The sequence below is a fragment of the Cyprinus carpio genome, chromosome B5, assembly GCF_018340385.1.
Source record: "Cyprinus carpio isolate SPL01 chromosome B5, ASM1834038v1, whole genome shotgun sequence".
In the NCBI taxonomy this organism is placed as follows: domain Eukaryota; kingdom Metazoa; phylum Chordata; class Actinopteri; order Cypriniformes; family Cyprinidae; genus Cyprinus; species Cyprinus carpio.
The window spans coordinates 26310637-26323648 of NC_056601.1; the positions used below are offsets into that span (position 1 = coordinate 26310637).

Consider the following 13012-nt stretch of genomic DNA (forward strand, 5'->3'; position numbering starts at 1 on the left):
TTGGCCTTCTGATTCTCCTCTGAATGAGACTAATTTCTAAAATGTTACATTGAATTATTGAACTTTTATGATGGTTATGTTTATGTTGGTTCTGTTCTGTTTGCCCTGGGGGGTTATTGCTGCTCTCCCCACTCTCATCCATGCTAGGCTGCATGGATTCACAGGGAGTTCTTGCCCAGAACAGATCCATACCGCCAATCCAAACAGTATGCTAATTTTCATCTTTGATGGTAGTGGTCGTGACAGATATTTTTTTTTTATGCCACATGATAAATCAAAGCAGCTTACTGTCAAATTCATCTCTAGCAGCTTTTCAGCAAGCTGTGGTACTATATAGACGTTTCTTTGTGTCAAACACAAATACAAAACACTATCATGGTACATGACACTAAAATAATGCAACAAACATTAATTTAACAAAATAAAACAAAAATTTAATGTACATAAGAAAAAAAAAACATCAAATTTGAGTCATCACATATAGGATTCAAAGAATGTTGATTTATGTTTTTTCCACTATAAATTAAGACAACTTATTTTTCACTTCCAAAACTGTGCAATTACATGCAATGTTCCATTCGATCTATGATCTATTATAGTTTTTCACCATACTAAGGGAAAGTACCATTTGCAATTTAGGTTTTTACTGTAGCATTTTTACAGTGAAACTGCTTCAACTGTTAATACCTAGAAACATCAGTCTTATAACTCCTCCAGGGCTTTGGTTTGAGAAGGAGATGTTGTTAAAGTAGTGAGGTGTCATAGTAAGCAACAATCATGCACTTTCACTCTGCGTGCCGGGTGGGCCATAGTGCTGTACTCATATTTGGCTTTTTAATAATGAAAAGCTTTTTTGGAAAGTCGAGATGAAAAATCAATAAATAAATCTCAGTGCTCTTACTGACAAACAGATGAAAAATTCATGCAGAAATCTGAAGATATGCCATGAAATCAAGCTCAGTGCTCTTACTGACACCGGTGGGGTCACACTCACTCTCTGTGAGCTCAATAATTCAGCAGCGAGAGCCAGTGAGAGAAGACACTATAGGAAACCTACAAGTGTGAGACACTTTAACTTACTATGGGTCAGGCTGAAGTGTAGCAGCTGGCATTTTATTCATTTTTGCCATCGATGTGATGTATGTGCTCATATGTGCTTGTATGTCTGCCTCATTGTAAGGAGCTTCTGAAATAATAAGCGCTGCTGCGTGTTAGCAGACACCAGTAGACCTTGGGTCACAGCCAGAAGGGGCCAATTATAATTGATGGAATCTCTTTGATTTACTGTTCCATTCATATCCATTTGTGTCATGCTCCATATATCACAATTTCCTATGCAAATGATCCGCTTACACATCACTTTGATTAATGACGCGTTGACAGTCGCATTAGGGCCATTTTGAAGCGATGTTTTCAACATACGAGCCCCTGGTTAGAGGCTGTAAAAGTCACACTGACATCTGGTGTGTTTTACTGGGTACTGCAGGAGTGAAATAAGGTGTTGCCTCTGGAGCATTATTTCATGGCACATTTGAAAGAGTGAGAATTAATTCAAGATTTTAAGATGCTTTGAAAGTTCAAACCGGAGAGCCGCGTTATTGTTCATGTTCAGCAGCCTCAGATCACAGCAGAGAAGTTTCTAGCCTATCAGAACCGGGGCACAGACCCCAGTTATCAAAAAGGGTCCCTCATATCCTATACTCTTTTTAATATACATAGCTGTTTTGATTGCAGTGTGAGAAACCGCTGCAAACGTTTCGTAAGTGAACTGTCCCAATGAATCAAAGTGAATTGTGAACTCAGAAAACAAACGGCAAACCCGTTTGACTGATTAGGTCAGGGGTGTCAAACTCAGTTCCTGGAGGGCCACAGCCCTGCAGAGTTTAGCTTCAATCCTATTTAAATGCACCTGATCCAGGTAATCCAGTCATTCAGGCTTATTTGAAAACTACAGTGGGCCCTGTTTGAAATTGTTTAATTTGTTTGTTTGTTCTATTTATTTATGCTATTTACACAATGTTTACGTTTTTTTCAAGTTTGTAGGTGTCCAGGTACAGTAACCGAATAATTAAATGTAAAATAGCACTCCATAGTCTTCAATCTAAAATAAAATATACAGTCAAACCAAAATTTATTCAGACCCCTTCAACATTTCTCACATTATCACAGTTTATTTGCTATAGTTTAGAAAATGTTAATAAAATATGACAAGAACTCAGAGTTAAACTGTGTCAGAACAAATTAATCTTGATAATGTCATAACTTTGATAGAAAGGTATGCAATGGATTACAATCAACCAAAAATTCAGACAGCTGTTAGTATGACAATTCAATACTGTCTATAGTTGACCAATTACCAAGCAATGCTTAATTTTGTTCAGTCTGTGGTGTGAAAAGGTTGCATTAGCAATTCAGGAAAAAGCACGTAAGCAAAACATGGTGAGGTCAAAGTGTCTGAATAATTTTTAGTCCCTTTTTTTTTATCAATTTCATTAGTAGTCCACAGTATGAAGATTTTTTGGGTATATGTCACAGTTCGCTTTATTTTGCTATACTCACTTACATAAATAAATTAAAGTGTCCTGCACATACTAGTAAAAAAAAATATATATATAAATATCAAAAATTATATCTGGTGTCTTAATAATTGCTGGTTTGACTGTGCATTAATTCTTGTTATAACTACAAAGTAATTCAGTCAAGAGCAGTGAGGGATTTTCTTTCTTTCATTTTCTTGGGTTAACGTTACAGCAGCTAGTAAATTAGGCGCAGTCACTTTAAGAGACAACGAATGCATCCAACATAATACACATCCGATTTTTTTTTTAAATTGGCAAGTGGCAAAGCTTAAAAACAGGTGAATATGTTAAGCTTTCGTGACGATGCGTGGCGGTGGCCTGTCAGCTGTCCCGATCGTCTTTTTAGGCTGGCCTCAGCCAGACGTTTGAGATCGCCGCCCCCCCCCCCCAAGGCTGTGGAGGTGCCGTGGACAAATAATATTTCTCATTTCCTCATTTATTTCAGATTGTGCCAACAGTCAGTGGCATACTTAGAAGAGCTGTCCATCTAGGTGAGTAACTGATGACAGAATTTTCATTTCTGTGTGAACTATCCCTTTAAGACAACACTCAAAGATAATGCAATGAATCTGAACTACTAAAGAAACACAAAAGACATAATATCAAAAAAAAAAAAATAATAATAATAAATGTAAAAACATTACTGGCTTAAGAAGGGGAAAGAAAGTTAGAGTGTGGTATATTATATATTTTATGCTTTGGATTCAGCAATGTTCTTAATGCACAACCATGCATCTCATTTATTCTTATAACAGTGTATTTCATTTCTGTTCCATAATTCTCTTTTTTATTACAAAACATTTTTTGGCAGAGATGGAACATTTAGGTTACCAGGAAAGTTACCAGGAAAACAAAACATGCAAATCAGAACCCTAACATAACATAATATACTCAGACCACACTCAAGCCATAAAGAGACACGGCAAGTTCACCCTTAAACTGTAGATGTCAAATCATGTCTAGTAAAACTTTTGCAATCAAAAATGTACATTTGTAGAACTTTCAGAAAAAAGGCAGTGCATGATTTAATAAGAGCAGACGGTTTGTTCTTACTGACAAATTAAAAAAATAAAAATAAACTAAACTACATTAAGCAAAAAGCCATAACACTGTGAATAAAGACATAAAGAGCAAGTTAAAAGAAATAAATAAAAAAATTACTGTTTTTAAAGCCCAAATGTATTGACATGACAAACTTGTGCAACAAAAGAAATCAAAATGATTCAGATTTACTTAAAACAATAGTGTAAAATCACTGTGTTCATTGATATATCATCCCTTGAAGGAATAGTTCACCTAAAAAAAAATCCTGTAAATTTTCTTACTCTCAGGCCATACATGTAGATGAGTTTATTTCTCCATCTGAACAGATCTGGAGAAATGTAGCATCACATCACTTGCTCACCAATGGATCAGTGAATGGGTGAACATCACAACATCACAATAATCCACACAACTCCAGTCCATCAATTTCCCCAAATCTGTTCCGATGAAGAAACAAACTCATCTACATCTTAGATGACCTGAAGGTGAGTCGATTTTAGGCAATTTTCATTTTTTGGGTGAACTATTCTTTTAAAAGGCCTAAAGTCAAACCTATTTTCATCACACGGCATGATATAACTGTGCTGATTGCGTCTGAAAGATACTTTGATTGCAGATGCTGAGCAAAATTCTGCATTTGAACCCCTTGATGATAAGCATCAGAATGTGCTGAATTTGTTCCAGTCTTTTCACAAACAGTTTCACTGTTTCCACCAATTAAAAGCTGACAAATGCATCACTTGTGAACAATAAAGGCATAAAAAATCCAGACTAGTGCATCTTGTGTGCAAAACTATATTACAGAACAGTATCACTCTCCATTAACTGATTATTTTGGCACAAACAAATGATGAATGTGTTATTTCAATAAAAACAGTGCCAAACAATCCGTCTGACACTTAAATTGTTCATACCTGCCAGCTTCACACCTCTTTAAAGGAAACCAGAGTTTATATAACATTGCTGGAGGTGTTTTACTGGGCCTTGACACCTGTTTGCATCTTAATAAAACTGTCTGCTCAACACGCAGTCTGAATCCTAAGTGTCATTCGGTAGATTTACACAGCACATACAGCAGAAAGACTCCACACTAAAATGTCTGAATGTTTGTACATCAAGTCAAAATATTGCAAGACTAATGGCCGTGAAGATGGTTAATAAAAAAGGGAAATAGGGAGGGATGCCAGTGCCATCTCTCACACTCATCACAGTGCAAGAGGGTCACTCGATTATAGCGTGGATGTGCGATTGTGAAAGCCCTTAAGAACGTGAGGGATTGATTGCTGTCTTGTGAACCTCAGCCCTTACAGTCGACGGATAGCAGAATTGAATAGGCAGTGGATGTCGGGATCCCTCAGCTCAGTAGAAGAGACAAGACTGTGCACACTATTAATGAAGCACAACATTTCAAGTACACTGATAAAAGCAAACGCCACATCTGGTTTTTAAAGCCAGAGATTCATATATCCAAACCTTTTTAAATCGATCAAGTAAGTTAGTAATGGTATATAAAGTGATCTCTACACACTTCACGTGATAACTAGCAATAAGACACAAGGTAAAAAGATCGAGACACAAAAGGTAAATCTCACAGAAACAGTCAAGAAATTTCTGGCTATAGTTTTTTTTTATTTCATACTACCATGAAAAAATATTTTTTTCCCCCACATTATTAAAGTACAATTGTAAGTATATATTGCTGCATTTGTGCTGATTTGTGGAACTTGTGGTTTAATAATTTTTTAATATTGAAATTTTTCTTTTGATTTTGAGGAGAAATACAACTGACATGTCTTTGTGAGATTCACCCAGAAGTGTGGATAGGATTTATTTCTAACTGGTGATTCAGTGACTTTGTGTGGTCTGACTTCATAGGTCAACTGTTAAAAAATGTAAAACATTCAAAATACTATAGCCATGCAAACATCGAGAAAACTTCTGAAAGTAGTGATATGTAAATAGCCTGTACATGATTCACATAAAGCTTTGCTCAGTGGATCATTAAAATACATTAAAATAGAAGTCCACTCTAATTCTCAACGTATGGCTTTGCTCTCTTGTGGCTTTCTTGTCCACTATTCCCTAATATTTCAGCTTTCCCTGATCTCAGTTTCACGTATTTCAATCATCTCTAGCAGTTAAAAGATCTCTCTAAAGGTGGGTAGATACCCACCACATGATATAACATTTTTACATTCATTAAAATGTCTACAGTCTCAAACAATGAAAAGATATATATAATGTAGATCATTTCCTTGGCATTGTGTTTACAGAGAGCCACCTTGATAAAATAAAAATAAAAATCCCTTTCCTCCAAATGACTTGAAAATCCAAGTTGATCTGTTGATCTTGTCAGCACAAGGCTTTACTCCTGCAGATACTTCAATTAATGTTGAATGTGTTGCCATATCAGGGTTATTTTATTTTGCGTAGTCTTTTTTAATAGGTCTTTTTTGCCCTGTAATGCTTTTGCAATACATTCTCTCACCACATCAAAGCAGCTTTTCAGTCAAACGGGAGCTGTCACAGTTTGGGGTCCTCGTGGGGTTTCAAAGATTGGCAATTCTGCGTCTTGGAATGGGAAGCGGATGAGGAAGAGGAGGAAGAGGAGGAGGAGGATGAGCTGCGTCTTGTCTCCACACCAGTACTGGTCATTTTCATCTTCCGACGTTTTGCTAGTGGCGCATTGTCAACGCTTTTAAGGAAAAAGCCCTCACGTTTTCCCCGGTTAAATGCCTGTGGGAATAAAGAGATATCATGATGCAAAGCATTAATATGAGTTTTTGAACATTAAACATTAACACGATATTTGCATTCATTTTCAAAACACAAATGAAAATATTTTTAATGAAACCTGAGAGATTTCCGTCCCTCCATTAAAAGTCTATTCCCCTAAAACTTTGACGTTTCAGAAAGTTCATTAAAAGATCATAAAAGAAATCAATGATTAACAAATTTACTTTAAGCTTTTATTCACATCTCAAGAAAGCACATATGAGCTTCCATTTAAAATATTTGATGTGCTCCAAATAAAAAATATTATGGGTTTGGAATGACATTATGGCGAGTAAATGACAATTAGAATTTTTTTGTGAACTATCCAATTATGTATACGGTCTTGTTTATTTTAATTTATTTTATATTCATATATGTTTTGCTTTGAATTAAATGTTTTAATATTGTGACAGAATTGATTGATCTTTTAATGTGAATATCTGAGCGTGAAGCTTTTGTCACCAATGTATTTTGTATTTTATTCCAGATAAGATTATCTAATATGTTGGAGAATGAAAGGATTTACCAACATCAGCAATCATAAAAAACAATCATTATTTTTTGTAATTCCATCTGGTACTACTAGCATGTAATAAATAATTTATGTACTTTCATTCCATATGCCCTTGCAAGGATTTTACTTGGATGCATCACTACTGAATATAGGTATAAAATGCAGATACTTGACCTTGTAGGTGGCATTGACATAGGTACGGACAGTCGGGCCGGTGGACTCCAGAACATCAGGGGTGCAGAGAGGGGTGGAGGACATGACGCCACCTCCCTGAAGCCAGGCATTCTCTTTCAGAGCCGAGAGCTTCAGCCGTCGCTCAGGATCTACGGTTAATAAACCTGTGAAGATGAAGAGGGAGATAAAACTTAGGATGGAAGTTAATTTGGGGGCTGCCAATATAAGCATCCTTCAGCTACTAAAGCAGCATCCTCAGGGACCATCACACTCTTTCCTTCTACCAGGGCACTGAACCTCATCCATCTCAATCTAGATGATCAGATGACAGCTATAATAACAAGCAATTGTGCTGAAATTGGACTGAAATGTGTTTGAGTGCCTGTGGGTCCCTGACGGCTGGGTCAGGAATCACTCATCAAAAGCTTTGGAGTGGTATAAAACTATTACAACGTATTTCACTGCTATTTCAGGTGGTATTCAATAGAGACTCCAAGTATTAGGTGAACACAAATAAATTTCACAGGTCTCCGAGCTCTAAACCTATAAAGATTCAATTCAGTTACTATGGGCGATCAACAACTACTGCACAGAAGATTTCATAAACTAGAAGATCCTGTAACAAGGGCTTTTCTGATTGAATCCTCAATTTGGACTGTAAACTTAAATCTGATTTAAATGACACACATTTAGGTTACCCAAATTGATCCAGTCATAGGAGAACTGCCAAATGATTTTGGAGTACTGGGACAAAACAGGCTAAAGAACTGAGGGGGAAAAAAAATCAAGGAATGTATCAAAGAATTTTATATTTTCTGGTTTTGCTATGTACTCTATGTATTTCAAAGTGAAATTAACATAAAACACATACAACCCCAAATGCAGAGAAGTTGGGACGTTTTGTAAAACTGCAATAAAATCAAGAATCTGTAATTTGTTCATTCTCTTTAACTTTTATTTAAAGAGCAGGTCATATGGTATTTTGAAGTATTCTAATATTGTGTTGGAGTGCCCTACAACAGGTTTAATTGCATCTAAGGTCAGAAAACATTGTAATTTTCTCAAAATATACATTTAACATTAGAGTCATTTGCCAATGATTAGGAAATGATTCGTTCCCAGCAAGTTCGGAGCAAACCCCTCCCTTACTCAAGCCTATTCTGCTCTGATTGGTCAGCTGGACAAGCCTGTTGTGACTGGCACAGAGAGGAGTCATTGCGCCGGTTAGCCAGCACAACCATTGACAAAGCACCTTTACACAAAACAATATAGTGCTCCAATCCGTTCTTATAATAATGACATAAAATACAAAAACACTTATGCAAGCGAATCTTGCCCACAGCTAAAGTTTAACTGCTAAACTGTGAACACTTGGTGGATACATTAGCCGAGTGCTGACGTGACTAACTGATGAAACAATACAGTTTGTAAACCAAAATATGTCTACTGTAATGTTTGAAGAATGACAGACAAAAGACTTAACTTTTAATCAGAATGCAGAACAGCTGTATCACAGGCACAGCAGCCTAACACTTGCTCATCTCTCCCGCATTCAGCCTATAACTGCCGGTGCAGCACAATAAACAGCAATTTCACAATGATCATAAAGTCTGTGTGCTACACTACATTGTTTATTATTAAACAAAGTCATCAGAAAAACATCAGTCTACAATAATCGACACATTCTTAGGAAAGAGCAGGTTCACACCGAATTATCAGAATTACTTCAGTAAGACAATAATATTGTGCTTCACCTGGAAACCTAAAGCTGCACTAGGTATACATAACATATTAGCACAAAAACTTTTTTTGAGCACTCAATTGAAAATGTACTCAACGTATCAATCGTACTACTTACAGGTTGTGGTTCAGAGAGTTTTTTAGTCCAAATTAAGAAGATTAGAAGCCAACGAAGATAAAAGCCAAGATTAGAGAAGCAATCCATGGTAAAATGACATGCACACAACAAAAGGTTCAAATTGCATTTCTGTGGTATCCTTGAACACAGCGTCTTCTTTAACATGATGTAAATACTAACTAGCAGAAGTGTTTGTGGGCAGGTCAGACTTTCGCAGGCGGGGATTATGCAAATGTGTTACCCAGTGACGTATACCTGTAACAGGCAAAAGATTTGTAAATAAAACGACTCGTTAAGGCGATTCAGAACCGACTCTCTCTTTTGAGAGACAATATTTTTATCATGCATTTTTGGGGGTTCAAAAACCCATATGACCTGCTCTTTAATTGACAAAAGTACAAAGAAAACATTTTCAAAGTTTTCACTGACCAACGTAAATGTATTTTGATGGCTGCAACACATTCCAAAAAAGTTAGGACAGAGGCAAAATAAAAGTGAAAAGGTTATAGAATATACGGTTTTAACTGTTTTGTAACAGTTCACAGTAAGCAGGTGAATTGGTAATGGGTCAAGGTATCATGTTTGGGTATAAAAGGAGCATCTTTGTCTTTGTAAGCAAAGCTGGATCATGGCTCATCACTTTGTGCCAAATTTCATGAGAGAAGTGTCAAACAAATCAAGAATCACATTTCGCAATGGAAAATCACAAAGAATTTTGGTCTTTCACCAACTACCACACATAATATTTTGAAAAGATTCAGGGAATCCAGAGAAATCACAGTACATGTAGGGCAAGGTAGGAAACCTCAGTTGAATGTGCATGGCTTTTGAGCCCACAGATCGCACTGCATAAGAAACCATCATGCTGCTATGTTAAATATAGCCACATGGGCTCAGGAGTACTTCTGAAAACTGCGGTCACTAAACACAGTCTGCTGTTGGTTGATAAGGAGAATCCTGACAACGACGATCACAGACTGCTGAGCATCTGAAGCCAAGAGAGACTGGACAAAAATTTTGCTTGCAAAACTTTAACAATTAGTATCCTTAATTCCCAAACAATGAAACGTAATTAAAGGGAAAGTTGATGTGACAGTGTTAAAAACACCCCTCTCCCAAAACTTTTTTAGACTGTATCCAACAAAACAAAACAACAATTTGTTCATATTTACACAATACATTTATGCTGATCAGTGAAAACTTTGGAAATGTTTTATTTGTACTTTGTCAATTAAATAAAAGTTAAAGAGAATGAACAAATCACAGATTATTCATTTTATTGCATTTTTACAAAATGCCCAGAAATATGCACAAAAACAAACAACATATCAGTCCTAGCATTGCTAACTTCACATTGCAGCCTATTTATCATTAAAGTAAAATGCAGTTAACCAAATTAAGCTGCGTACGTTGTTAGTGCGTACGAAGGCTGCTGTTGTACTAGGATACTGGAATGTGTGAAGAACAAATCTATGTTCAAAAAGAAATAATATTTTAACAACCATATGTTACAATATGAATATGGACATTTGAATTTGTGCTGCATGAGAGGTATGTGAGCACATTCATTTAGATTATGCCATATGTCTGTTTTGTATTCTGTTCTGTAATCATCTCACCTGATTTTCCAGGATTTTATAGTTTCTCAAGTGCTCACTCACTCAACCCACCACAAACATTCTAATATTGTATATAATTTTGTGTATTGTATAGAAAATTACATATTTTGAGTTTTGATATTTGGAATATGGTCGTTGCTCTACTTTGGGCTATTTTTGACTGGCCATTGGGCAGGTTTTGTCACACAGACCTGGAAGCCATGGCTTGTATGGAGCAGATCAGACGTTTCCAGTTTAAAACTGTAGCTTACTTTTTCAAAATGAGTGCCATGGTGGGCAAGTAATATAATCATGTACAACCAAACACCATGTAACTCAGACTACCACAGCAAGCCTAGTATTTATGTAACTCCATTATTCTTGTTATGTTCCAAATTTGCGCTATTTTTTTGACCACCCACTCCTGCCTGCAGTGAAGGTAAAACCCCCTGCTCCCACAGGATCCCAATCACAGTGCAGGCCCTCTACTTCAAAGGCACGGCATATTACAAATATTGTTGGCTCTTTGAAGAATTGCTTTTGTACCACTTTTAAGTCGCTTTGCATAAAAGCGTCTGGTAAATACACAAATGTAAATGTAAAACTGTGTGTGTGCGCTGCTAGATTAAAAGCATCTTGTTTATGGATGCTCGCATGCATGCTAAATACAGCTGAAAGTGATGTTGTAATTATAAAATAAATGAAAAAAAAAAAAAAAAAAAACTTATGTGACTAGTTTTTATAAAGTTACTACTGAATTTCAAATTCGGGAGAAGTCACATAACACATAATCATGAAAATTCTTTGCTTATGTTATTGTTCATTGGTGTCACCTCAGAATACATCACTAGTAGTAGCAATAATATGTATTATGTGTAACTAGTGTTACGTTGTTGTGCTTAAAGGGGTCCTATTATGTGTTTCCAAATGGCTCAGCTGGACTTACAGTGTGTTTCTTCCAGATACTGTGACTTCAAAAAGTCACTTGCTTAAATAATTTCCAACCACAGAAAAAAAAAAAAAAAAAAAAAAAAAACATGAAACAAAACATACTCTAAGCAGTTGGCCAATCACAACTAGCAAATCAGAGCACACAACAGGAACTAAACAGTGCATTCACTCTGGGAAGAGAGGTGCTGCAATAATGTAAAAAAAAAATGCGTTTTTGGAATAATCAAGAATGAAAACCTATTTTAGCACACCTCAAAAACCAAATAAAAATTTTGTAAAAGGGCATAATAGGACCGCTTTAATTAACACAATTAATTTGAAATAACCAAATAAATTAATTTAACATGTTATGTGTGGAGACAAGATAAGTTGGAGGTTATCTAACGTATCTTCTATAGTAATACAAATAACTAGGCTATTTCTGATTATGGCATACCCAGCATACCTTGGAGTAAGATTTTTCACCACACAAGCAAGTTTTGATTCTTTCAGTAAAAGTACCTCTCACTAAATCTTTGGCCTCTTCAGACACACCCTTCCAGGCTTCTCCATCCAATGAGAAATCTCCCTCCTTGATCTTGTGCATGATGTCAGCTGCATGCGATGATGTCATTCCTTTCTTCTCACTCTGGAATGGAACTTGGCCAGAGAGCATGGTGTACTGATGAAAAAGAATGACACAAATAATATCAGCATTTTATATTACATTTTTGGTTTAACATTTGTGAACAAACTGTAAAATTATACACTCCTGAACAAACTCTTAAGACCAGGGGAAACATTACAAGTATTCGCATTTTGTGCTGGTGGATCATAACCAGGTTGTAAGTACTGCTTCAAAATGCCAAAAGAAGAAACAGGAACAATTTTAGCTTTGATTTGAAAGAAAACAAGAAATCCTTGTGGTGCGGATGATACAGAAGAGCATATGCAGCATACGGTGATATGGAGAGACACAGAGGAGACTGTTGACAAAGCAATTATTGTAAAAAAGTCATTATTCTTGTTTTCTTCGCTTACAAAAAGTGTTCCCATCGCTTCATATAATCCAGATTGCACATCTGATGGCAGATGGAGTATTCTGATGATGACTTTCATACCTCTTATCGACCTTGACACTGTTATTTACTTGGCAGTCTATGGGACAGTCACAGGCCTCCCGGTTTTCATCCAAAATATCTTTAATTGTGTCCCGAAGACGAACAAAGCTTTTACAGGTTTGGAACGACATGGGGGTAAGTGATTAAGGACAAAATTTTCATTTTGGGGATAAGTATCCCCAAATCCCTTAGATTTTGTTCAGGAGTGTATAAAGAAACTAGACTTTAAAGAGCAGGACATATGGGTTTTTGAAAATTATCTATTTTGCAGTTTACAATGTAGCTATCCTTAAATGAAAACTGGATGCATGATAAATAAAGATATTGTCTCTCAAAAGAGAGAGTCGGTTCTGAATCGCCTAAACGAGTCATCATATTTTCGAATCTTTTGCCTGTTACCGGTATATGTCACTGGGCAA

General features: G+C 36.2%; 1 protein-coding gene across 1 annotated transcript in view; it reads right to left on the reverse strand.

The window, feature by feature from the left end:
* Window positions 1-3302: 3302 nt before the first annotated feature.
* LOC109086868 (ribosomal protein S6 kinase alpha-4-like) overlaps window positions 3303-13012 on the reverse strand; it is a 33991-nt gene continuing 24281 nt past the window's right edge. Inside the window, exons 16-18 of the mRNA XM_042725077.1 lie at window positions 11995-12154; window positions 7087-7250; window positions 3303-6359 (exon numbers count right to left, since the gene is read on the reverse strand). Of these exons, the coding sequence (XP_042581011.1) occupies window positions 6147-6359; window positions 7087-7250; window positions 11995-12154 (537 nt within the window). The 3' untranslated portion in view covers window positions 3303-6146. The remainder of the gene's footprint in view (window positions 6360-7086; window positions 7251-11994; window positions 12155-13012) is intronic.